At 32.3% G+C, this 26,987-nt stretch overlaps 2 protein-coding genes across 3 annotated transcripts in view; both read right to left on the minus strand.

Annotated features, from left to right (window-relative positions):
* Window positions 1-26,987, minus strand: part of LOC111687188 (sensory neuron membrane protein 2) — a 67,801-nt gene that overhangs the window by 20,153 nt on the left and 20,661 nt on the right. The window contains exons 6-7 of the mRNA XM_046951867.1: window positions 22,927-23,187; window positions 22,424-22,856 (exon numbers count right to left, since the gene is read on the minus strand). Coding sequence (XP_046807823.1) covers window positions 22,424-22,856; window positions 22,927-23,187 — 694 coding nt within the window. The remainder of the gene's footprint in view (window positions 1-22,423; window positions 22,857-22,926; window positions 23,188-26,987) is intronic.
* LOC111689938 lies at window positions 178-7,271 on the minus strand. 2 transcript variants are annotated; one of them, XM_046951866.1, is made up of 2 exons: window positions 5,512-5,762; window positions 178-5,446 (listed from the first exon to the last, which is right to left on the minus strand). In XM_046951866.1, the coding sequence occupies exons 1-2, from the start codon at window positions 5,623-5,625 to the stop codon at window positions 425-427; spliced, it is 5,136 nt and encodes a 1,711-aa protein (XP_046807822.1). In that variant the 5' UTR covers window positions 5,626-5,762; the 3' UTR covers window positions 178-424. The 2 variants fall into 2 exon arrangements, with proteins under 2 accessions (XP_046807822.1, XP_023308169.2); XM_023452401.2 differs by having other exon boundaries at window positions 178-7,271.

A 26,987-nucleotide genomic window follows, 5' to 3' on the forward strand; every position in this document is an offset into this window, starting at 1 on the left:
TGGGTGTTAACAAGGCTATAATCGATAAAACATCAAAACAAATATTTAACTAATAATTTACTTATTTGTTTACATTGAAAAAATAAAAATAACAAATTGAGAAAAAACTTGTTATTTTAAAAATATTCTATAAACATATTAAACAATAAAAAATGCAATATTTAGTTAGTTTTTTTAAATTAAATAGTTAATTTATTTTCTATTAATATCGGCTTATAAATTTGTCTAGGCTAAAGAAAACTAAACTTAATAACTAGAAAATTAGAATTAATCACATACTTAATGGCAGTACTTTTCATAAACCAAAAAAATAAAATTTTAGAAAACAAAATTACAAAAACAAGTAAATTCAACAACAATTTTATAACAAAGAAAACAATTTTAACAAACAAAATCACAATAAGTAAATCATATAATATGTAGCTTAGAATCTGGGTCGTTTTGTGGTTGTGGTCAATTTGGACCCTTCAAAATTATAAGCTACAATAGTTTTAGTTTTATTTAAAGTATTATTTTTAAAGTCCTGATAGAGTGAGGATTGCGAAAAATTTTGCAGTTTTGTAGCTGCAAATGTAGGACGTTTTGTAGTTGTTATGTTGCCTTGTAGTTGTTTAAATTGTTCATTAACTTTAGCAAAGAATGGATGACTGAATGGATCATTTTTGAACTTGTTGTAATCGACATTATTTTGAGATTTTGTTATTAAAGGTTTTCGTGTAGTTGTTGTTGTGGTGGTTAAAGAAGTTTTTTGTAGTGTGGTGGATCGAGGTCTAAGAGTTGTGGTTTTGAGGTTATTAGTAGTGTAGTTAGGACTTGTTACTTGTGGCTTTGTAGTTGTAATTTTGAAGTTTTCTAAACGTTTTGTGGTTTTGGCTGTGGTTGGTTTTGTAGTGGTAGTTTTTGTAGTTCTGAAGGTGGTTGGATTTGTTGTAGTGACTTTCGTTGTAGTTTTTCTTGTGGTTGTGGCAGTGGCAAAAGGTTTTTTGGTGGTACTCTTATTTGTAGTTTTGTCCCATTTTCTCCAGTTTTCTGTGGTTGTTTTGGGTTTTAAGGTTGTGGATTTTTGTTCATTTCTCCAATTCCAAGTGGTTCTCTCGGGTTTAATAGTTGTAGTTCGGGTAGTTTGCTCTTTAACTATGTTCAAATTTGTAGTAGCTTGACTTAATGTATTATTATGGGTATATTTTTGATTTTGCCAGCTCCAAGTGGTGATAGTTCTAGCTGGTTTAGCAGTGGTGGAGCTTATATACTTTTGATTCTGCCAATTCCAGGTTGTTGAAATTTTCGGTACTTTTGAGGTAGATTTCTGATTTTGCCAACTCCAAGTAGTTGCAGTTTTAGGTGATTTTGTAGTCCATGATGTAGTGGTAGGCTTTTTAGCAGTTGTTGTGGTCGTCGTTCTTCTAGTGGTAGTGATAATTGCTGTCTTCTTAGTAGTTGTAGTTCTTGGGGCAGTGGCTTTTTGAGTTATAGTTTTACGTGTAGTTGTTGTACTGGGTTTTGTAGTGCTATAACTATTCCATGAAGTTGTTGGTTTGTTAGTAGTTGTAGCCTTTCTAGTAGTTGTTGTTGCAGGTTTTTTAGTAGTAGTTTTTATGGTACTGTAGCTATTCCATGATGTGGTCGGTTTCATGGTTGTGGTAGAGGGTTTTGCAGCTGTAGTTTTGGGCTTAACAGTGGTGGTAGTTCTAAAGTCATTGCTATTTAAATAGTTTTTGGTAATCTCAGGTTTGTAAGACGGTGTTGTTTGCAAAAATGGATTATTCTGCACAGAGGACTGTGTAGGTTTAACTGTGGTAGACAATATAAGACTGCCGCTAAGGAATGGATTAGTTTTGAAAGAATCCAATTCATTTATTAATTCAACAGGTTTCGTTATAAAATTATTGCTGTTAGAGCTACTAAAGGCTCCGTTGAGGAAAGGATTGTCCTTATAATTCGGTTTTGCTGTTACCTCCAACTGCTGGTTAGTGAAACTAGAAGCTACTACTGCTTTGTGTACCTCACTTCCGCTGGATACTTTAATGTTTTGTAAAAATGGATTATTAGCATAGTTTGGCTTATTATTAGTAGAGAATTTGGAATTTTGGTTGATTGCCGGTTTTCGTGTAGTTTGAACTGGTTGTGTTTTAAAAGCTCCACTCAAAAATGGATTATGGCTATAAGATGTTGCTGCCGCTGATGACTGAATTTTATTGGGTTTATTAGCAAATGTTGTCTTCTTGTCAAATTCTTCTATTTGATTGGGTGTAAAACATGAACGAATCTCTTCCATTTTACGATTGCGACAATGCGGTTTATAAACTGTCCACGCATTAAAACCATCTCCTGAGATTCGGGTGTGTTCCTCATGTATAATTTTTATACATTTAACATCATCTTTTATATCCGAATCTAATAGTTTTTCACAAGGTATATTACACGCTTTACCGCCATATTGATCATGCGAACACCAATAAAGATCGCTAATTTGAAAGAGACCATGATCCAGGGAGCCATCTGCATTAAGGCGACCAACAGCAGCCGTATTAAAAGAAGACTCATGTTGAGCTATACACACCCAAGTGGGTATTTGTTCCATGGGCATTTTATGTTTACTTAAAAGTTCCTGGGCTAATTCACATTTCTTATAAATTTTACCTTTTCCCACGTTCTTTGTTGTCTGTGTGTATGGGGTATCTATGGAGCTGGTACTAGGTATATTGGCTTCTTTGAGTTCTTTTTCGGTAAAACAATCTTTGATGTGACTCATACCCGTGTTACGACAATGTGGTTTGTATACTGTCCAAGCATTAAAGCCATCCCCTGAGATTCTTGTATGTTCCTCATGTATAATTTTAATGCAGCGTACATCATCAGTTATGTCAGAGTCCAGAAGTTTATCGCAAGGTATATTACAAGCTTTACCGCCGTACTGATCGTGAGTGCACCAATATAGATCACTTATTTGAAAGAGACCATGATCTGCCGAACCATCGGTATTAAGACGACCAACTGCAGCAGTATTGTAAGACGATTCATGTTGAGCTATACACACCCATTTGGGTATTTGTTCCATGGGCATACGATGCTTATGATATAATTCCTGAGCTAGCTCACATTTTTTATAAATTTTACCCTTTGGAGCTGGTTTTGAGCCAAATGAAGTTTGAGGAATTAAGGCATTTGTGGTCACTGAAGTCTGAACACTATTTAGTTCTTTTTCGGTAAAACATTCCTTCACATGACTTATAGCGATATTACGACAATGTGGCTTGTATACTGTCCAAGCATTGAAACCATCCCCTGAGATTCTTGTATGTTCCTCATGTATAATTTTAATGCAGCGAACATCATCAGTTATGTCAGAGTCGAGAAGTTTATCGCAGGGTATATTACAAGCTTTACCTCCGTACTGATCGTGAGTGCACCAATAAAGATCACTTATTTGGAAGAGACCATGATCTGCCGAGCCATCAGTATTAAGACGACCAACAGCAGCTGTATTATATGAGGACTCATGTTGGGCTATACACACCCATTTGGGTATTTGTTCCATGGGCATGCGATGTTTGTGATACAATTCCTGAGCTAGCTCACATTTTTTATAAATTTTACCTTTTGGAGCTGGTTTTGAGTCAAATGAAGTTTGAGGAATTAAGGCATTTGTGGTCACTGATGTCTGTACACTATTTAGTTCTTTGTCTGTAAAACATTCCTTCACATGACTTATAGCGATATTACGACAATGTGGCTTGTATACTGTCCAAGCATTGAAACCGTCCCCAGAGATCCTAGTATGCTCCTCATGTATAATTTTAATGCAGCGAACGTCATCAGTGATGTCGGAATCTAGAAGTTTATCACAAGGTATATTGCAAGCTTTACCACCGTACTGATCGTGTGTGCACCAATAAAGATCACTTATTTGGAAGAGACCATGATCAGCTGAACCATCCGTATTTAGACGACCAACTGCAGCAGTATTGTAAGACGATTCATGTTGAGCTATACACACCCATTTGGGTATTTGTTCCATGGGCATACGATGCTTGTGATATAATTCCTGAGCTAACTCACATTTCTTATAAATTTTACCTTTTGGTGCTGGTTTTGAGACAAACGAAGGTTGAGGAATTAAGGCATTTGTGGTCACTGATGTCTGTACACTATTTAGTTCCTTTTCGGTAAAACATTCCTTAACGTGACTTATAGCTATATTATGACAATGAGGTTTGTATACAGTCCAGGCATTAAAACCATCCCCAGAGATTCTTGTATGCTCCTCATGTATAATTTTAATACATCTAACATCGTCAGTTATATCTGAGTCCAACAGTTTGTCACAGGGTATATTACAAGCTTTACCTCCATATTGATCATGAGTGCACCAATATAAATCACTTATTTGGAAGAGACCGTGATCAGCCGAGCCATCCGTATTAAGACGACCTACAGCGGCAGTATTGTAAGACGATTCATGTTGAGCTATACACACCCATTTAGGTATTTGTTCCATGGGCATGCGATGCTTATGATATAATTCCTGAGCTAACTCACATTTTTTATAAATTTTACCTTTTACTGTCGGCTTAGATCCCCCAGAACTTTGAGGCACTAAAGAATTTGTATTATATGAAGGCACTTTACTGGAAACCTTTTTCAGTTCCTGTTCCGTAAAACATTGTTTTATATGATCCATACCTATATTACGACAGTGTGGTTGATATACCGTCCAGGCGTTAAAACCATCACCCGAAATTTTTGTATGTTCCTCATGTATTATCTTAATACATCTAACATCATCTGTAATATCAGAATCTAAGAGTTTATTACAGGGTATATTACAAGCTTTACCACCATATTGTTCGTGTGAACACCAATAAAGATCACTTATTTGAAAGAGACCATGATCGGCAGAACCATCTGTGTTGAGACGACCAACAGCCGCTGTGTTATATGACGATTCATGCTGAGCGATACAAACCCATTTGGGTATTTGTTCTATGGGCATTTGATGTTTTTGATATAATTCCTGAGCCAACTCACATTTAGAATAAATTTTACCTTTACCTTTGGATACCGGTGCATTATAACTTGGAGCGGATGCCATGACTTCAGCTTCGGCCAAAGTTTTGGCATCAAAACATGTTTTAATGTGTTCGACATTTTGATTTAAACAGTGAGGCTTATACACCGTCCAAGCATTGAAACCATCCCCTGATATTCTAGTATGTTCCTCATGTATGGTTTTTATACACGCCACATCATCCCTTAGATCATCGTCCAGTAATTTATCACAAGCTAAATTACAAGCTTTGCCTCCATAAGCACTGTGCTCACACCAATATTTATCACTTATCTGGAAAAGTCCATGATCAGCACTGCCATCTGTGTTTAAGCGTCCTATGGCAGCAGTATTAAATTGAGATTCGTGTTCGGCGATGCACACCCACGTAGCTATATCCTGCAGTGGAAAGTTGTGTTTAGAAAAGAGTTCTTGTGCTAATGAGCAACGTGTATAAATTTTACCCTTATGAGAAACGCCCCTGTGCGCTGATGAAGACGATTGAGGTGGAGCTTTGTATATATCGTTGTATGTTGATGTAGCGTAATGTGTTTTGGATGGTTTTTGTTGAATGACATTTTTCAGGAAAGGATTATTATTATTGAATGTATATTTAGTAGTGCTCTGCACATGATTAGTGGCTAAACCCACTGCTGTTGTGGTTTGTACTCTATGATGCGTTATTTGTGGTGGATTTTTAAAGCACTTGGCTATTTGCTCGACACGTTGATTCTGGCAATAGGGCCTGTAAACAGCCCAGGCATTGAAGCCATCTCCCGATATAGCTGTATGTTCATTGTGTATTGTTTTAATGCAACGTACATCATCAGTTATATCGTTATCCAAAAGTTTACTACAAGATAAACCGCAACCCTTGCCACCACGATCATTGGAACACCAGTAAAGATCACTGATCTGGAAAAGACCATGATCGGCAGAACCATCAGCATTTAAACGTCCTACGGCCGCTGTATTAAAACGAGATTCATGCTCAGCTATACAAACCCAAGTGGGTATTTGTTCCATAGGCATTTTATGTTTTTGATATAGTTCCTGTGCCAATTCACATCGTCCATAAACTTTACCAGTCTTCTTAGCCGAATAATCCTGTATGGCATTGCCCGAAAATTTCGAATTATAGGAGTTGTAACCTTTAGCTGAAGTGAGATATGTCGTTTGAGTACGTTCTCCGGGGAAACAATCTTGTATATATGATGCAGCATTATTTTTACAATACTGCTGATAAGCAATCCAGGCTGTAAAGCCATCACCCGATATGCGTTGATGTTCTTCATAAATGCGTTTGATACATGTAAGATCATCACTTAAATTATCATCTCTTAATTTATGGCAAGGTAGATTACAACCAGCTCCTTTGCCTGGCGGAGAACACCAATAGACATCACTGATTTGGAAAAGGCCATGAGAACCACCCGAGGGACTGGAGGCCTGAGCTGCTGTATTAAAACCACTCGAATGTTGAGCTATACACACCCATTGTGCCACTTCCGTTAGATCAAGACGATGCCGTTGCCTCAACACTTTTGCCAATTCGCAACGTTCGAATACTTTTGATTCCACAAAACGGCACGAGCTCACAATTAGCAATGCCAAAATGTAGAGCCATTGTGTCACAGTTGACATAATTTTTTTTCTTCTTTTTTATTTTATTTATATGTTTCGTTTTATTGAAATTAGTTTAACACATTAACGCTGTTGTATTAATTCTAATTAATTTATTTCTATTGATTTTAAAGGCTTAACTTTTTTTATTTTTTTGTTTGTTTTCTTACAAAGAAACTCACGCGACGCGTTTCTTTGTTTCTTAAAATTCGTTTCTTTCTACCGCTCGTTAGTTCTGTTCAGTTTAACGTCTTCTCAGCAACTGAATGTTTTAAGAAAGTTTACTCATCTCTTGATTGCGTTTCATTTCCGTTTTATACACACCTTGCGAAACCAATACTAACAAACTCAAGTGTATCTTTAATAATCAAACCAGAGTCTCTCTCACACACGCACGCATTTAATTAGTAAATCTTAATATTTTTTTTTGAGTTTCTATTGAAGTTTTGTAGGTTTAAGCTCGCACGCCTTTTGATATTGGGCAGAATGGGTTGAAATACATAAATAAATTCGATGTTGATATAAAACAAACACCTAAGGACAGTGTCAAAACAAAATGTTGATGTTTTTGTTTTTGTTGTTGTAGTTGTTTGGTTTTGTGTTGAAAACTAGTTAATCAACTGACCGCAAGTCAGTAAGTCAATCGTTCATTCATTCATTCATTCATTCATTCATTCATTCATTCGTAATTTGCATTGTGGGATGCCAGATCTTCAGTGTATGTTCTTTTTGACGGCAAATAACAGATTTCAAGTGCCAAACATTTTCTAAGTGTTTAATTATAATTAAATGTCATGAATCTCATTATCAGTTTAATGATCGGTAGGTTTGTTTTGAGAATAAAGGAGGATTGCGTTTTTACTTGTAATTAAAATTATAAATTATTTAGATGAAACGTGAATTTACCGCCTACTTTTTGAAAGGTTTAAATAGCAATAAGTTTAAAAATTTAAAAAATATTCTATTACTAATGTTTGGTGTATAATAGATCACTGATCGCAATTGAAACACCACCAACGTCTTATCCAAGAAGAAATTGGTAACATCTGCCACATTGTACAGCAGTTTAAAAATGTTATAATTAAAACTTAAAATAGTCCAACTTTGGAGCGGAAATGTTTCGGAGTTGCCCTAAAGCTTTGTTTTTGCAAGGTCACCTTACACAAGACTGTTCTGCTGTACTCACTGCCCTTAGAAAATATTACGTATTTAGTTATGATATTGTCTTGACCAAGCAAACCATTATCTGATCTCTAAACTGGGTAATCAAATGGAAATGGGTATCTACATTGAAAACGCCCTATCAGCATACAAGCTGAACTCCTTGGCTTAACGGAATGGAATGGAAATGAATATGCAGCTAATAAATACAGAGCGATACCAGAGATTTGGCTCTCTTTCGAATACTTTTTCAATACTACTCGATGAAGCAATGCAACATATTGGTACATTGATTGGCACTCGGACATAACAGGTAACAAAAGAGCTAAGAGGCCCTATATATTTAATTTCATGTTTCTATGCTCAATATTATAGAAAATTCAAAAAGTATCTTTTGAAAAACGAAAAAGTACCAAAAAATCCCCATTGATGTGTTCTCGTCTAAACCAGGCTCTACACACTTAATTTTATGTTTCTCGTTTCATAATTATAGAAAACTCAAAAACTACCCTTTGAAAAACGAAAAAGTACCAAAATGTTCCTTTTTATGTGTTTTCACTTAATTCCGTATCCACATACTTAATTTCATAATTCTAGGTTCAATATTATAGAAAAATCAAAAAGTACTTTTTAAAAAACAAAAAATGTACAAAAAAGTTCACTTTTTCCGGTTATTGCCTAATTCAGACTCTACATACTTAATTTCATATTTATAGGTTCAATATTATAGAAAATTCAAAAGATAGCTTTTGAAAAATGAAAAAGTACCAAAAAGTTCCATTTTATCGGTTCTCACCTAATTCAGACTCTACATACTTAATTACATATTCAATTTAATAGAACCTTTTGAAAGTACCTTTTAAAAAATGAAAAAGTACCAAAAAGTTTCTTTTATGGCTTTTAACTTAAGCCAGGCTCCACATACTTAATTTAATTTTTCTAGGCAATAACAACACACAACGAAAAAGTACTAAAAAGTCCCCTTTTATGTGTTCTCGCATAATCCGGACTCTACAAACTTAATTTCATGTTTCTAGGTTCAATATTATAGAAAATTCAAAAAGTACCTTTTGTAGAACGAAAAAGTACCAAAAAGTCCCCTTTTATGTGTTCCGATCCAATCCAGGCTCTACATACTTAATTTCATGTTTCTAGCAACACTGGTGCTGCTCTCGCTCTGCTGTTCTCGTCCTGCCTTGTTTTTATAAACAAGCGTACAACGTTTTTTGCAACTTCTGTCTGAGCATAAATAAAAATTCAAAATTTTTGATGAAATTTTCAGAGGTTGTCTCGAATTTTTGTTCATAACTCCATTGTTTATGGACGATCTTTCCGAAAGCATGCTAAAAAATTTTTTGAAGATTTGGATCTCACCGATATCTGAGGTCCTCTAAAGGGTGAAGGGTATAAAAATAGGATGAAAGCAAGATCGTACGTATTCTTAGTGAATGCAAAGGTTAAAAAATTGGACTTAAGAATTCAGACGTGCTTAGAGCACGTGGAGAGAACAATAAAACAGACATACTAGGCTTCCATCGAAATTAAATCAAAATATCTTGCGAACGACGTAAACTCCGAATGCAGTCTAATTGTATTCTTCGGGAACTAACTTAATATAATTTAAGTCCAATATCAATTTAATCACATATCAAACAATAATTATTAGCAAATAATTTTCAAACCATCAATCTGGCAACTCTTTAAAATGCATATTCGCTACCAACAGATGCTTAATATTTAAGTACTAGCTAATTCTAAGGCTACTTAGTACAAGACCTCTCTTTTTCAACTTAAACTACTAAATAAATAATAAATCTTCTTATTTGTTTTTTTTTTTTTCAAATGTCTACTATTTTAGTATATTTCGTCTTTAACATCGTCACCATCATCATCGTCTTTTTAACGTTTGTGTGATTATTAATCGTTTTTTAAAACCGTCATCTACTATAATTGCAAGTTTAAACTCATGCCTTAACGGTGGCTGGCTGGACAGTTCTGTATTTTTTTTTTTTCATTATTTGCTGATAAAAAAGTAATACCCGTGTTGTTTGTTTATTTTCTTTACAAGATTTTACTACTGTTTATTTATAATTTTAGGCGCAAAATTCTACAACAACTAGAAATAAATTATTATGAGTAGTTTAATGGAATGTTAAACAATTATTATTAGTTTTGTTATTGTTTAAGTTTCAGATACGTAGCTACTGTGAACCCTTAAGGGGAAATACTTAAAGAATTTATAAAAAATGCTAAATATCATAAAATACAAAAATAACGGAAATAATACTAAAACTAAAGGGAGCATATTAAATTAATCAGCAATTTTCTAACATTTGTATATTTGTGTTTCCATATAATTATTTTTTTTAAATAATATTTCATATTATACACAAAACATTCGTTAATATAACGAAAAAAGTTTTTCCTTTTTTTCATACTGAAAACTTTTCCTGGGGACGGAAATGTGATGGTGATGAACCATCTGTCCTCTCCTAGCTTTTGGTTTAGTTAAGCTGAGAGAGAGCATATTGTCCACCATCTGGTAATATTGTATTCCCGCGGTCCAAAATACAAATATGAAAATTAAATAATCCAGTAAAGACGGAAAGTGTTAATCTACTCGCGAGTTCCCCGCGGATGAATGTAACCTTGGTGAAGCCTCCACCTTGGTGTCATTGCATAGAGGGGTTATTCTAATACCTCTAATCTGGCCTGGACTAAAAAAAATTGGATACAGTCTACTGCCTGAGATCAAACCAGAGCATCGCATAATCTGGTACTACGGTTGGCCAGTTTCCCGCAGGACTATGACCTGGCTTGTCAGTTAGTTGAAGTTTCTTTGGGATCCACGTAGTGGCTGTGGTTTAAACCGAAATTCGCGGGAAGAGTAAGTTGCGGTTAAAAGACTGATGTAAGGTAAAGACAATATTTTGGAATAAGTTCGGCGCAGTTGCCGAATTAACAGAGGCAACGGAAGTTAAGCAACGGGGCAGCAATGGTCTGAGATTAGATAGCTCGAGTACTTCAGCAAAGTGCTTGTACATGGACCCGCATGTACAAGAATTGTCACCTGAGTTCATCATTGAAAGATTCTGGGGCGATGGTAGACCGTTGTTCAAGTCTACCCAGAGGATGAAAAAGAACACCGTAAGATAGGGCATCATGACAGGTACTTACGTAAAGCACTTTGACATTCTACTAGCGAGTCACGTGTGGCCGTCATCCTCAAATAGTGATCAAAAGACTACTAAGAAGGTAGGTACACATGCTGTGTGCCATTGGCTAAAATATACTTATGAAAAAGAAGAATCGGAATCGGATTATCTCAGAATATCGGAGGCAAAGAGGATCAGAGACTAAACCTAAGAAGTAAAAAGCACCCCGTTTTATATAGTCAAGCTAAGTCATACATCATTTAAGGGTTCTTCGAGTCAAATGTTGCGAAGACGAACACGTCGCGAAATTAACCTTGAAGGCTCTATCAAAAGAATATCCAAAATATGTGGAAGGAGAAGCTAGACGGTGGAAAAAGAAAAGAGACGCTATTTTATGCAAAAGTGGTTAAAAGAAGTCGCCGGGACTGTGTATAGTAAAAAATCTGGTCAACATTAAAATAGTGAACTACGCAATCGCTTTAAAGGTCTCTTCTCACTTGGATGGGATGGCGCTAAACTGGGACTTGCAGGAATTATTTTTAAGAACTTTTTTATTTCGTACTGGTGTTATTTTGCACTCGACTGTGTGTCGTAGTCGTAATAAAGTGCAACGAAGTTCATCATTTATAATTCGCTAATGAATTCCATAAAAATTATTTGTTCTATGAAACTAATCACTCTTTTAAAGAGATAACTTTTAAAATACATAATGTGACCATTAATCCATAACTAATTCCTGCTGCTATTCTTTCCGAAAAGCTCTACAAATTTCACAAGGCTGTGCTTTTAGCGATCACAGTTACAACTGCAATTACGATAAATATTAAGATCTACCTTTGACTTTGAACATCTTCAAGATGCTCATTTAATTATGTTTTTAACTTTTTAACGTAATAAAATGTTTATTAATCAATAAATACAATAAAATTTCTTGTTCCCAAATAATAAACAAATTATACATATTAATAATTTAATTTTAAGTGCAATAACATTGAAGCCATAACAGAAGAATGGCGCCTTATTAAAATTTTATTAATATAAAAGCCAAAAAAATTTCACATTCCTTTTGTAATACATAAACAATGTTGAAATAACACTAGACAACAAAAAATATATACAACCACGTTTATCTAAAAATTATGCAAATGAAAATTCTGATATCTTGTATGAAATTCTGCCGAAATTCTAATTAATGAAGCTCTATTTTGGAAATGTTTTTAAAGAATTATTATTTTGGCGGATCTAGATTTAGTAACTCTGTTACTAAAGTGTGTTTTTGTTGCTTATAAAATAAAGTCATTGATTAATAAAAGCATTTTAAGAAAATTTTTATAAAGTTTTTTTTACGTTTAAATTTTTGAAAATAATTAAAAAAATAAGAACATTAAACTTTAAATTCAAATTGTTCCATTAATTTTATATTGCGCTTAAAATAAATATTGATGTAATAAAATTTTAATACAAAATAAAGATTTGCATAATTAAACTTGGTCCAATGATTATCATTATTATTATTTGTTTTTTGTTTTATTAAGCATTTAATTAATTAAACAAATAATAAAGAAATTACTCATCGTGTATGCTACGATAAAATTGAGATTAGGGTGGCGGATATCATATGAAATCAAAAACTTGCACAAATAAAATTGCAGAGTCTTAATCAGGGATTAATTTATACATCGATCCAATTCCAGAAGAAATGGATGAAATAAGACTTTAAATGCTAGAAAAATTGTCTTTATACTGAGAGACTTTTAGAAGACCTCATTTCATTTAATTATACCCTACACCACTATAGTGGGGAGGGTATTATACGTTTGTGCTGATGTTTGTAACATACAAAAATATTGGTACAATACCCACCTTAAAGTATACCGATCGATTCAGAATCATTTTTTGAGTCGATTAAGACATGTCCGTCCGTCCGTCTGTCCGGCTGGCTGGCTGTCCATGTAAACCTTGTGCGCAAGGTACAGGCCGCAATTTTCAAGATAATTTGATGAAATTTGGACCAAGCATGTTTTTTGGCACAAGGACGAAGCCTATTGAAAATGGTTGAAATCGGTCCATTATTTCACCTAGCCCCCATATAACCGTACCTCCCGATTTGAACTTTTTATGCTATAATTACGTCAAATATTCTGCTATATCTCTAAAAATTGGCACAAATAAGTTTTATATAAGTATAAATGATACTGCAGATTTTCGTAAGGATCGGCCTATATTTGACCCTAGTCCCCATACAAACCCCCCTTCAAAAAATGACTTAAACGTCTAAAATTGACTTGTAACCATTTGTATCGCAATGAAACTCAACAAAACTAACTGTTATTTAGAAATATATCCTTTTCCCAAATTTACCGAGGATCGGCCCATATTTGACCTATATTAGAAATTTTGGTTTTTTATCAATAAATGGCTTAAATATTTTGGAATTATGGTAATATTCAACATAAAAGTTTCTTTACAAAAATAAAAATTTTATAAAAAGTAAAAATTTTAAAAATATACTCATGGTGTAGGGTATTATATGGTCGGCCATGCCCGACTATACTTTCCTACTTGTTTTATTATTGACAATCATAAAATATTTGGAGATTTGTTTAACTAATGGTATATTTGGCTGTTGAAACGCGATATGTGTGGAACCAAATCTTCTCTTTTAGTTTTAGAATCAGCAGTCCAAAATTAAACATAACAGGTTTATATTATGTTTAAGTTATTGAGGAGCAATGCAAATAAAACCTGCTTCAGTCTATAAGATGATTATTTAGGGGTATTCGACCTAAAAGCCAAATCACTTTTGACCATAAGGTGGTCGAAATATGTTTAGAGGATTTTCAACAACCCACAAGCAAATATTCAGCACGATATCAAAGTATCCCTAGGCATGAACGAACGATTCTGTCTTATCGATGTATCGTCTAGTATCGGACTGTCTGTTTTAGCCATAATATCTATAGAACACGACATTGACAAAGGAAATTCGGGGGTTTTCTTCAAAGTCTGCATTATTATTCTCATTAATATTTGAATGTTTCGATACACAGAACAGATTTATCGAGTGTCAGATCTCTCATTTTGTCAAGAGAGATCTGGCATTCGTAGAACAACTTTAAGCTTGCCTAGTCTAATTATAGCAGGGAAAAAAGCCTATCACACCCATTAAAGACTCGGAAATTTAATATATCGTTTGCTATGTGAATCTCTTGTCGTGATGTCACAAGGAAACAATAGTCAATGTTACTGGAAATATTTACCAAATAGGAATAGATTGAATGTACGAAGCCTTCAGTGTTCAGTGCAAATTATTTGATCATAATATGTAGGTTGTCAGAGCATGTTATAGTGTATAAATTTCCTTAATATTGCAATTGCGGAATGATATGTACTTTTGCTCTAGATTCTCCCTATTGCTACAATACATCTATTATTGCGATAACTACCTTAAAAGCTCTCGCTTGTATGTTAAAATTCCATGAAAGTTTATATTTTGGAATCTATTTTTCTCTATCGTGTCGTGAAGGAGACATCTCGTATAAGTTTTGTTTTACCTGATTAATACCAAGAAGACCAAGAATGTCTGCCAACATTATTGAAATAATGTTGTGTATCATGTACTCCCATAAATTTTTGTAATGGTGTAGTTTTGTTAATAGTCTATATTAATTTTTCCTCAACCCGGAACTTGCAACATTAAATGGATGGTTTTCCATATATTTGCACTATTTTTAAATCGGTCCTATTGTATGGCAGTGTTGGTTGGCTAACGTGGTAGTTACTGCACTCGAACTGTCAAAAAGAGTCGAAGCGAACCGGACCACTTCATTCGTCATATATATATGACGAAACTGTAAAAAACAGCTTCTCTTAAAGGCTAGAATATGGCATTTACAGAAAAGATGGAAGGCCGTTTGTTCCGGTTCCCTGTTTTTGTAAGTCGACTTTGTCCGTTGAACGTGAGCTCAAGCCGACTTGCATATCTGCCTATAATACAGTATCTTGTTATTACTGCTTTTAACCTTTAGCTTGGCCCCTTTACATGTGTTTAGGTTATTCCACCTTTTTATCCTTTTGAAGAAAGGAGAGACATATCAGGTATTGATTCTGGCAAGCATATCTTTCTTGCATTATCTTACAAATAGGGAAGGGGTAGTAAGAGTTTAGCGAGAGAAATGCCTCTTCCTATATTGCTGTGTTTCTGCCTGAAAGAGACTTCAGTTGTTGGGAGGTCGGCTTCTTCACCCTCTCACCCTAGCTTCTCTGCAAAAGATACTAGAACAGAGATACAAGCCGATGCAAAACGATCGGCGGCGGCGGCGTAACCATTTTAGGTCGGCGGCGGCGGCTTATTATAGAAAATATTGGCGGCGGCTAAATTGTCGGCTCAATTTAACATTTTCTTCAGATATTGACCTTATAAGAGTTTATTTTATTGAAAAATCTCTGTATAATAGACTGTTATATAGAAACCTGTCTCTATATACGTTTTTTTCTACAGAAAAATGAACATTTATAGTAGTTTTCACAATTTTAATATTAGCACAATATTGTGTGGCAACACCTTTCAATTTGCAATAATAATTTAAAATAGTGGCAACACCGTTCAAATTGGTGAATTTATTTTCCGAAATACATGTGTGATTCCAATCTTTATCAGTGGCTATGATTAAGCCGGCTTAGCTTTTGAGCCGAAAGAAGACGGCGGCGGAGCGCCTTGAAAAATATTACCGCCGGCCAGTCGTCACAGATTTAAGCCGTTTCGGCTTGTATCTCTGTACTAGAACCAACAATGAAGTTCATTTTAGAATCATCTGTAAAGATTCTGGTGGTTTATTCGCTCGGTAGGTTACCTCTACACTACTCGCTCCTAGAAAGAGCTCTGATTTTAAAAACTTTATCGAAGTCTGTTCTTTGGGTAATATAATCGGATGGTTAGTTCAAGAAAAATATAGAAAGACTTTCTATTGGATTATCCTCCATCTATCAACTGATATTTTAGATTTATCATTCATGTGTATAATGTATAGTACCTCGACCCATCTATTAAAATTATCAGCGTCGAAAGAGGAAAGATTCCGTTGAGATTGGCGATTACTAATGTTAAAGCAAAATCAACCAAATGGTAGTCAACTTTTTCTGTGACCCATTGTTATTAGCACCGTGTTTAATGTAGGGTATATAACAATTCACGTAAACCAATATTTATTACATACATTTTGCAACTCTATTCTAAAAAGACAAATATCGATCTTCACCTTTTGTCAATGTAAACAAATCGTTAAATAAAAGATTAATATAAATAGTAGTTTTATTTAACTATATATTTGTTTTAATAAAAGAATAACGCTTTAAGCATTATTCCAAGCTAATCTATCTGTTAGAGGAAATATCTATAAGAAGACATAAATATGTCAAAAAAAATAAAATATGACGTCTGACGTTTAACTGTACGTTAGACTTGATGGCTGTTGCGGCTACTAATGATTTAAGATTAAACTGTGTTAAGTAGTGGAAAACTGAAACCTGATATGTACATATGTATATGCTATATAGTATCTGTTGACTACAAATTTTGAGCGGTGGCGTAACGCTGATAATATAACTCGATATTAATATGAATAGAATTTTTACAGCGGTATTGATTGGAATTATTTGAAATTTATCTTATTCTGAAATAGTTGTGTGGCTGCTGTCATGTATGAAATGTTGTTTGATAAACAAGTTATGATTAGTACAAGTATTAAGGCAAATTTTTTTTATATAAACATATATTTGATATTAATTTTGAATGTTTTTTTAAAAACTAGTAGTAAAATGAGATTTTAATATAATTTTTTTTTGTAGGTTATTTTTTAGTTGTTGTTGTTGTTTTTTTAAAAGAATATTATGTGTTTGTTTGTGCATCTAATGTCAAATGGAAATGATTTATAGACATTTACCAATTAATTAAAAAAAATAAATGACTTCCATTAGTGAATTTTGTTGTTGTTATTTTTGTAAAATAAATTTAAATTAAATTTGTTTAAATAAAACATAAATTATGAATTCTTTTAAAGTGTATGTGTATTTATTTATGTAAATTATTTCCTTTCATTTTATTGACATTTCTTGCACAGTGTTCTGATAGAGTGAAAGTATTGGTTCTGGTGGTTATAAATGATAAACACTTTTCGTAATTATTTTTTATTTCTTAAAAACTAGAAATAAAATTAATTCCTAGCTATGAAATGAATCTAATAAATCAACTATTTTATTGTTTAATTAACAACAGCTAAAATTAAAATTATGGCCACATAAACCAAACAGCATAAATATTAATTTTTTCCTCTTCAACAATCTGTAATTAAGTTCTTTTCGAGTTATTCATACTTCTTCTTAGAAAAACCTCAAAATTCTCTTAATTTACATAATATTTGTTAGTTCTTAAGAACTTTAACATTTTCGATTAATGTATAGGTTCTTTGATTAAATATATACACACACGTTAAAAATTAATAAAATATTATTTATGCAAATAAAATTTAAGAATAAAACGTAAAACTTCTCACTATAATGTTACTCATCGTCTGAGATATCGCCCATGAGATGGCAACATCATTATTTACATATGCAAGAACTTTTAAATGATTTTTTTTTAAATTCAACAAATAAGGAGTGAGATCGAAAAATTCTTAACACACGTTTTTCATTACATTTTTCAACCAAAGTATTATTTGATTTTTTTTTTGATCAAGTTACCTTTGAAAAACATGTCAGTTATTATGTGTAATGTCAATTATATTAATTTTTTTGTTAATCTGATTAAAATGAGTGACCAGAAAAAAGTGCGTACTGAAATTATTAAATATTTTCAACTAAACCCAACTTGGTCTTACAAAAAGTTGGCCAAGCATACAAAGGTTTGCCGTCAAACTGTTTCCAATGTTATTAAACAGTACCGGGAGAACTTGTCAGTTGATAGAAAACCTGGTTCAGGTAGAAGGAATGGTCCACATGATGTTTCTAAAGCCAAAAAAATAGAACGCATTTTCAAAAGAGCTCCCAACACATCCGGTAGGAAAGCAGCTCGGTTAGCTAAGTGCTCGGACTATTTGGTACGAAAAGTTAAAGCTAATGCAGGCTTAAAAACATACAAGGCTCAAAAAGTTCCTGACAGGAACGCTGCTAAAAATTTAGAGGCCAAAAACAGAGCACGGAAATTGAAGTCAAGTTTTATAAAAAAATATTCTTGCTGCACAATGGATGACGAAACGTATGTTCTGGCAGATTTTTCGCAACTTCCAGGTCAAAAGTTTTATGTTGCTGATGCTCGAGGGAATGTTGAAGAAAAGTTTAGGACCCAAAAGCAGACAAAATTTCCCAGAAAGTTCTTGGTATGGCAAGCAATATTCAGTTGCAGCAAAAGAAGCCAATCATTTGTTACAACGGGCTCTATAAGTACCGAAATTTACATCAAGGAATGTTTACAAAAAAGGCTGCTTCCATTCATAAGACTTCATAATGTGTCCACTTATTTTTGGCCTGACTTGGCATCCCGTCACTATAGTAAACAAGCCCTTGAGTGGTACAAGAACAATAATGTGGTATTTGTACCAAGAGAGGCAAATCCTCCAAACTGCCCGGAGCTAAGGCCAGTGGAGAGATATTGGGCTCTTGTTAAAAGAGAATTGAAGAGTACAAAAAAGGTGTCCAAAAGTGTGGTAGATTTTAAACGGAGATGGACTACATGTTCGAGCAAAGTGACAGAAAGCACTACAAAAACGTTAATGGAAGGGTTTCCGAAAAGGGTTCAAAATTTCATCACTAGTGATTAAAACTATAAAAATATTTTTTTTTTGTCAATTGTAATAATAATTTGAATCAAATAAAAAAAAATAAAGCTGTAAGTTTAGTGGTTTCTTTTTTATAAACATATATGTATGTTAAGAATTTTTCGATCTCACTCCTTACTTATAAAAAGAAAAAGAGGTTCTGAAATTAATATTAATGATTAGTTTTAAGACACTTAAGTGTCTAAAATAATAAATAGTTAATCATAGTCTGTAGAATTTTTAAAACAAAGTTTACACAGGCAGACAAAATGGGTTTTTATTTAAACATACATATTAATGTATTTATATTCTACGCCACTATAATTTGAATTGTATTATAAGTTTGTGATGGTGTTTGTAACCTCTAAAATTGCAACCACTTTAAATTCTAGAATCACTTTCTGAGTCAATACGTCCGTCTATCTGTGTGTCCTTGTAAGTCTTGTGCGCACGCAACAGGTCGCAATTTTCATGGATGAAATCGGACCAATATTTTGCCCAGCCCCCATACAACTGTACTCCTCCGAATGGGGTTTTTTTGTTAAATATTCTTGTATGTCAACAAAAATGGCAAAACTTTGCTTGATAAAAGTTTTAATGATACTACCGATTTTCGTAATGATCGTTCCTCATTTGATCTCATCACCTATACCAACTTCCCTTCAGAAAATGACTTTAAGGTCACAATTGTCTTATAAATTTTAATAACACGAAGAAATTCTGCATAAATAACTTTAATGTAGATTTAAATCCCTCCACAAAGATTTATAAGGATAGGCCCACATTTACCCTTACCACCTAAAATTTTAAAAATATTTCGGAATTACTTTTTTCTGAAGCGTTTAAAGGGACCACCAGGGCCCAAATATTCATCTTTGTAGCCTAAATACCAAATTAGTTTAAAACTTTTTAACCGTATAATTCTGCATCCACTTAAAGTAAAACATTCGGCTAAAAATCGATTTAGTCATGCCCCTATATTTCACACATGTATTTTCCCCTAGACCCCATTTAAATAAACTCTCCGAATAGACCTCTGGTGACACCAGTCAGAAAATTATACTCAATTTTCAATACGGCCAATTATCGTACATATCTCTTCAGAAAGTGAATTCAATTAAATTCGCCATGATTCTATGCCCCACAATGGCCAAATTCCAGTATTTATTCGATCATGGACCCATTACAAACATTTTCAATAGACTTGATCCTTTGTTTGTTGTTTACATCTTTAACATACTTACCTAGAAACGTTAGTGAATTAACTTTTTGCGCGCTAAAGACATTTGCGTAATGCAAAATATACTTCCCACTAGATATCAGCATTATAATTAAAATCAGATATAAATGAACAATTTTAAAAAGTTATTTCATCTACTTTTTTGAGATAGCATCTAAGGGCCATTTTAATTCAACAATGCAAAGGGGTCATCAAGCCAAACAATGAGATGTTCGATCTATAGGTTTTGAACGATTTCGGTTCTCGTTTATAAGGGAACAATATATTAATCCCTATATATAATATATAAATATGTAACTGAATGAGATATGTTTATATTAGGGTTTCTAAGTGGAAAAACTTTAGCTGAAATTCTCGAGATTAGTATTATTAAAGAAATATATAAATATGAACCTGAATGCGAATATTATTCTCAATTGTTGATTAGAATTTTATATTTAAGGAATTACTGTATCAGAACCGAATGAATGTTCCAATGTTCCAATTATGGACGTCCTTAAGAAACTACTATTTTTCCAATCATGTTTTAACATCGTTATTTTCCGTCTTTAATCTATAAAATCGATTTTTCACAATAAGACAATTGTTCGTAACTTCATTTTTATAAAATGTGTACTAAATCTGAACAACAATATTGTCATATATAAATATTAATATAATGAGGAAGACTTTTGAAAATGGGCCTTTTATGAAGGCCGTTCTCTAAAGCATTGATAAAACTGGAACATTTGTCCTTTTTTGAATATTAATTTTCAAAAAAAGGAAAATTGTAAATTTATTTCCTTATATAATCGAAATTGTTAACGAGCTATTCTGTAGACTAGTCTATACTGTTATCGGATTTTTTTACTATTTAAAAGATTTTCTGCCTATAGAATAGTAGGTTTTGGTCTATGGTATAGTATAGGCTATAGATCAGAGATACAAGCCGATGCTAAATGATTAGCGGCGGCGACGTAACCATTTTTGGTCGTTGTCGGCGGCTTATTATAGAAAATATTGGCGGCCGCTAAAATGTCGGCTCAATTTAACTTTTTCTTCAGAAAATGACCTACAAGCGTTTATGATATTGAAAGTTCTCTGCATAATAGTCTGTTATATATAAACCTATCTCTATATAAGTTTTTCCTGAAGAAAACAGTCATTATTATAGTACTTTTCACTATTTTTATATTAGCTCATTGTTGTGTGGCAACTCTTTTCACTTTGCTGAAATATATGTGCGATTCTACTTTTTATCAGCGGCTACGTTTAAGTGGCGGTTAAGGTGGCGGCTCGGCTTGCAAAATATTACTGGCGGCGTCTCGGCTTGTATCTCTGATATAGACTAAACTACACAATTTCCATGACTAGTCCAAAGATATGCACTGTTAACTTTAGAAGTGGAGATGGAGTTTAGGCATAGGCCTTCTAGAGTTCTTTTAAGATAGATTTAAAATGGATTCCTCTTTCGTTTTTTTTTTACAGATTGTGAGCTTATTAATACAAAAAGTTATTGATACAATTCTGCAATCAAATCTATGTTCTGAAATGATCGGTCTTAAACCAACCGAAACTTTTTATACCCACAAAAAAAAAAAACAAAATAGGGCGTACTACTGACTACGATATAAAAATTCTTTAACAAGTTTGTTGAGGTTCGGTACATAATTGAGTCCAAATATAAGAACCTCAGTAAATGACTATAGCTCATTGCTGACAGAAAAACTCATATCTTTAAAAGTTGACATTTGTAGAAAGCTTTCTTATTTTCTGAAAACTACTAATAAACTCCGACTTAAGTTTTAAATAAAATGGATTGATTTGGATGTAGGGTTTCATATAGTCAGACATAACTTAATGTTTGCTTAATTTATAACAAAAATATGTTTTTTGTTGACTAGTGTCTTTATAAATATTCAATATCACAAAAATAGCATGTTGGTAACAACAACGTTTTTGTGAAAGGAGATGCTCTTCAGAATAAACAACTGACAACCAGCAAGCCGATATTAACTAAGACAACAAAAACAATTAGACGTTTAAGTCTGACACGTTGACAGCAACTGAATTTCAAATGAAATATAACAATATTTGTTTAACTAATCAACTTGCCCGTATTAGTTAGATTTAAACTTCAGGCTAAAAATATGCAAATTTGAAAATAGAATAATGTTGCTTCTAACTAAAACGGAAATGCGTACTTAAGTAATTTAGTTGTTAAATGACACAACCAACCAAATTAATGAATATTTGGCGGGCTTTTTGCGAATTCGGTGGTCTTTACTTAGATGTGATGCACCTTCCTCTATTGACTGATTATCATCGAATTTGCATGCTGACATCACTTTGCATTCTATTTTTTACGCACAATAAATCATTCACTCACACTTTACTTACTTACCCAGACAGGTTGTCAAGTCCAAGGCACCAGCATAGAGGCAACCATTTTTACGCTTAATAATATTCGTCAATTTATCCACACAAAAACATTCATTATCATGTTCGGGGCCAATGTCATTAACAAAATTCTCGCCAATCGAATAACGATAGCCGGGTATACCTTTGTACATTATCTCCTTTTGATAGAACAATTGAACGGAACGACAGATATCAGCACTAAAGATATACATAGAATCACCTTTCTGACGAAATGGTGGATACATGGAGGCATCAGTGCCATTGATTTGATTGCATTTTGAGGTGCCATTGTTGTCACTGGAATTCAACCAGACTTGTAGATGATGATTGTCATCGAGTTTTTGTATTTCTAAAACTCTCATAGCATCACCTTTGCCAGTGTGCACCTCATAGACATCGTGACCAGTGCCGTTTTTCTGTAAGGAAAATAATTCAATTAATAGAGGTTCTATATGAAATGATTTCTCTTTGTTTCTCTTTACTTACATGATTAAAAAATGAAAAGGCCAAACTGCCATCTTTAAGTTCACGTATAGTCTTGGAACCACCATCTTTGATTTGATTACAAATAGCCTTGGCTAGTCCATGAGGGTTAATACAAAATCTCACACCATCGAATAGATACTCCTTGACTGTGGTGTGTACAAACATAGTTTTGGGATCATTGAAAATGGCCTTTAAATTGGCATTTAAATGTACCAATAGCAGAGCCAAACTGGGATCATTTTCCCCAATTTGCAATACCGACTAAAATTTGTGGTTAGGTTTATAAAATAAAAATATTTTATTTAAAATAATATTAAAAAAAGATACAGGTTTAAAAAAATAATATGTTTTAATTACTAGTTATAAGCGTTAATTTACAAGCATTCATAAGAAACGTTTCATTTTACACAATTTGTATTTAATTTTGTGACTTTATAAGCAAAAACTTAATTAATTATTTAATTATAATGTACATGCTAAATATTTCCAATTATTTAAATACCAATTTACCTTTAATAAAATAGCTTTTAAAATAGAGATAGATATAACTAATTAAGAAAATGTTAATTTTTTTAGCATTAAGGTTTTTGTACAACTTACTTTTGCATCATTAAGTAGTGTATGGAAAATATTTTCTACCCATTTAAAGGGTTCTAAGAATATATACAGAGAAGTATTTAAATTAGTTATTAAGTTAAAGAGCAAAATTGTAATGAAACATGGGAAAATATATCGTAATTTGATAAATACAAATGGTCCTTCCAACCATATGAAATCAACGCTAATGGTTACTGCCGTACATAAAGTTTTGATATCTAACTGTCTATCTATCTATCTATCTATCTATCTATCTATCTATCTATCTATCTATCTATCTATCTATCTATCTATCTATCTATCTATCTATCTATCTATCTATCTATCTATCTATCTATCTATCTATCTATCTATCTATCTATCTATCTATCTATCTATCTATCTATCTATCTATCTATCTATCTATCTATCTATCTATCTATCTATCTATCTATCTATCTATCTATCTATCTATCTATCTATCTATCTATCTATAGGCTACTTTTTGCGCAACGTATAAGTTCCTTACCAATAATACTTGGTCTCATTACAGATTGAGGGAACAATATTATTAAATTTTTTGTTTCACTTTCAAAGTTCACGTGACACATATTCACGGAAAAAGAATGTTTGTTATTAACTCTTTCACATGTACGGGCTACCTGAGTCCCAAAATTTTGTTTTACATTTTTCTCAATTTAGAGTTTTATTTTCAGTTCACGACTACAGTAAATGCTTATTTTCAAAGGAAATTACGTTATTTTTTTAGAATTTGTTGTCACTACATGTCAAAAAGGATAATGCGATATGTATCAAAAACACTTTTTCCATATATATTAAAAATTATCCATATCCATATTATATCCAGCGGTTTACTTTTGTGCGTTAAAGTGTTAAAAGACGGATACACAATAATGTTTATTATTCGTGATAAGTTCGGTGCTGTTACCGAGGCAGAGGAATGTCTGTAGGAATTTATGCCTAGGCCTCTTTTAATACTCTAACCCCCATTATCACAATGTCTGGTTACTTTTTATCTTAAGGTTAAATTGACAGTTTTCATACAAAAAATATTTAAATCGACAGAATAACTTTCGGTTAAACGATAACCGTAGGTGCAATTAAGGGTGCTAAGAGTCGAGACCCATTTCAAAAAGAAACATTTTTGAAATTTTTATACTGAGATCTACTAAAATGAGGTCCATGAGACAACCCTATATACACATATATTGTTATATACTTTCATTCATGTTTGATTGGTTTGATATGATATAGCATGTGAAAGTATTGCTATCAAACATAAAGAAATGAATGCAGGAACCAAGATTAATTTTCCTTTAACGAAAAGAATTCTATGTCATTGGAAAAAATTCCATTAATTGAGAAATTTTGCTCACCATCGCCTAAATTTGCAATAAAAATACACAAGATTGTGATTAGCCGCTTATGTATTACAATTAAATCTGCAATGCCAAATCGAAACTTCCGGAATTTTAGACAGTCTTATGTTTGTCATGCAAAAATCCAGTAGAAACTTTAAAAAAATAACTCATGCGTGAAAATAGACAAAATCGACTACAAAATAACAACATTTATTAACAAATTAGTAATTAAACATAGCAATCAACCAGAAACTAACACTAACTTTAAATAAATATAATTCATGCGAAAATATTTTTGCAAGTTTACTTTTTTCTTTAATATTTTTATTATTATTTAATAATAGCATATTAAGTGTTATAAAATAACCGAATTCATTGTATGAAAAACAACAATAAAAATAAATGTTATAAGTAGTTTAGCAAATAATTTGTTAGCGGTTTTTAACATGCAACACATTTTGGCAATAAATATAATCAAACAGTCAACCCATCCATCTACAAAATAAAAACAATCTTAAAAAAAAATTATAAACAATAAGAAATATATGCAAAGACATGCAAAAACTTGTTGACAAACATGATGATAATTATAGTTTAGAAATATATAGAAAAAATATATATTTTTTTAGTTTAATTTACAGATCAATGGACCAAAAGACCGGTAACAATATAATATTTGTTTAGCATTGTCTGTTTTTTTTTGTGGTTGATCAATAGATATTGGGTTTAGTGTTTATAACATGTAGTAAGTTTAAATAACAGTTAATGTATGTACTTAAAATTAACAAACCCCTCATTTTATATTTGAATATGTATATTATATTCTACAGTATGGGGCAAAACAGAGAGGAGTTTTGGAAAGTGCCGTAGGGGGAAATCTTTTACAAATGTAGTATCTGTAACGATTGGATTTTCAGATGATATTACATTTTTTTAAACGCTTAAAAATACAAAAACTTAAATTAGGGCCACGATATCTCAAAGAATTAATGTGATTTAGGAAACGCATGTAATGCAGGATTTGGCTTACTTAGGTTTCGATTTCTTTTAATTTTTTTGATCTAAGTAATTGAAGAGAAAATGAATTATTGTTTTAAGAAACTTATATTACGGGTTAAACACACACGCAGAGAAAAAACATGGTTCGCCATGGTTAGGACAACTATTCTATGTTGTTTGTAACAATATTTTGTTGTCGTAACCAAACAATTGTTATTTTTATTGAACTTCATCAATAATTTAGTTACTGAAAACATTTATATGTTTATGACAATTATAAATTTGAGAATGATTCTCTGAAAAATAATTATTTTTACAACAAATAAATAATGATAATTATTTAAACATATTGTGTTATTTAGAATCATTTAAACTATCAAATAACCATAAAATTTTAGGATTTTACACGTTTATCCATATAATGTTTAAGATATAAGTAAAATACGTTTACTATTAAAAATATTTTGGTATCGCCAATTTTCTATCAGTTGTATGGTTTATCCGTACTAGATCGGATTAAATAAATCGTTAAACAAACGCAGTGTTAAAATAATTGTGAAAAATAAATAATATCTAAAAATATAATAGGAAACAATAGAAATAAATATGTTAATAAAATAGTACACAAAAAATTAAAAAAAATTATATTGTGTTTATATTGGCATGAAAGTGTGGATATATATTTCTATGGGAATATCAGTGCTTGGAAGTTTTGTATTTGTTTAAAAGAAAATTAACAAATAATTGCATTTTACGCCGAGCACATTAAATTAACCGTATTATGTTTAATATGTAACCATAATATTGTTACATGAAGACATGTGACTACTTGTAACCATAATATGGTTACTTGAAACAATAATATGATTACTGGAAGCCATTATATGACTAAATGAAACCATAATGTGGTTGCTTGAAACTACAATATGATGCTACAACAGCACATTATGATTAATAAAACTATATTATTATGAAATATTTGGACTATATTTAATCATAATAAGATAGATTATTATACTGATAGTGATCATAATATAATATTTCTTGATAGTAAAAATGATCATAATATGTTTTAACTTTAACCATAACTCTATCCATAATATG

The sequence above is a fragment of the Lucilia cuprina genome, chromosome 5, assembly GCF_022045245.1.
Source record: "Lucilia cuprina isolate Lc7/37 chromosome 5, ASM2204524v1, whole genome shotgun sequence".
NCBI classification, from domain to species: Eukaryota; Metazoa; Arthropoda; class Insecta; order Diptera; family Calliphoridae; genus Lucilia; species Lucilia cuprina.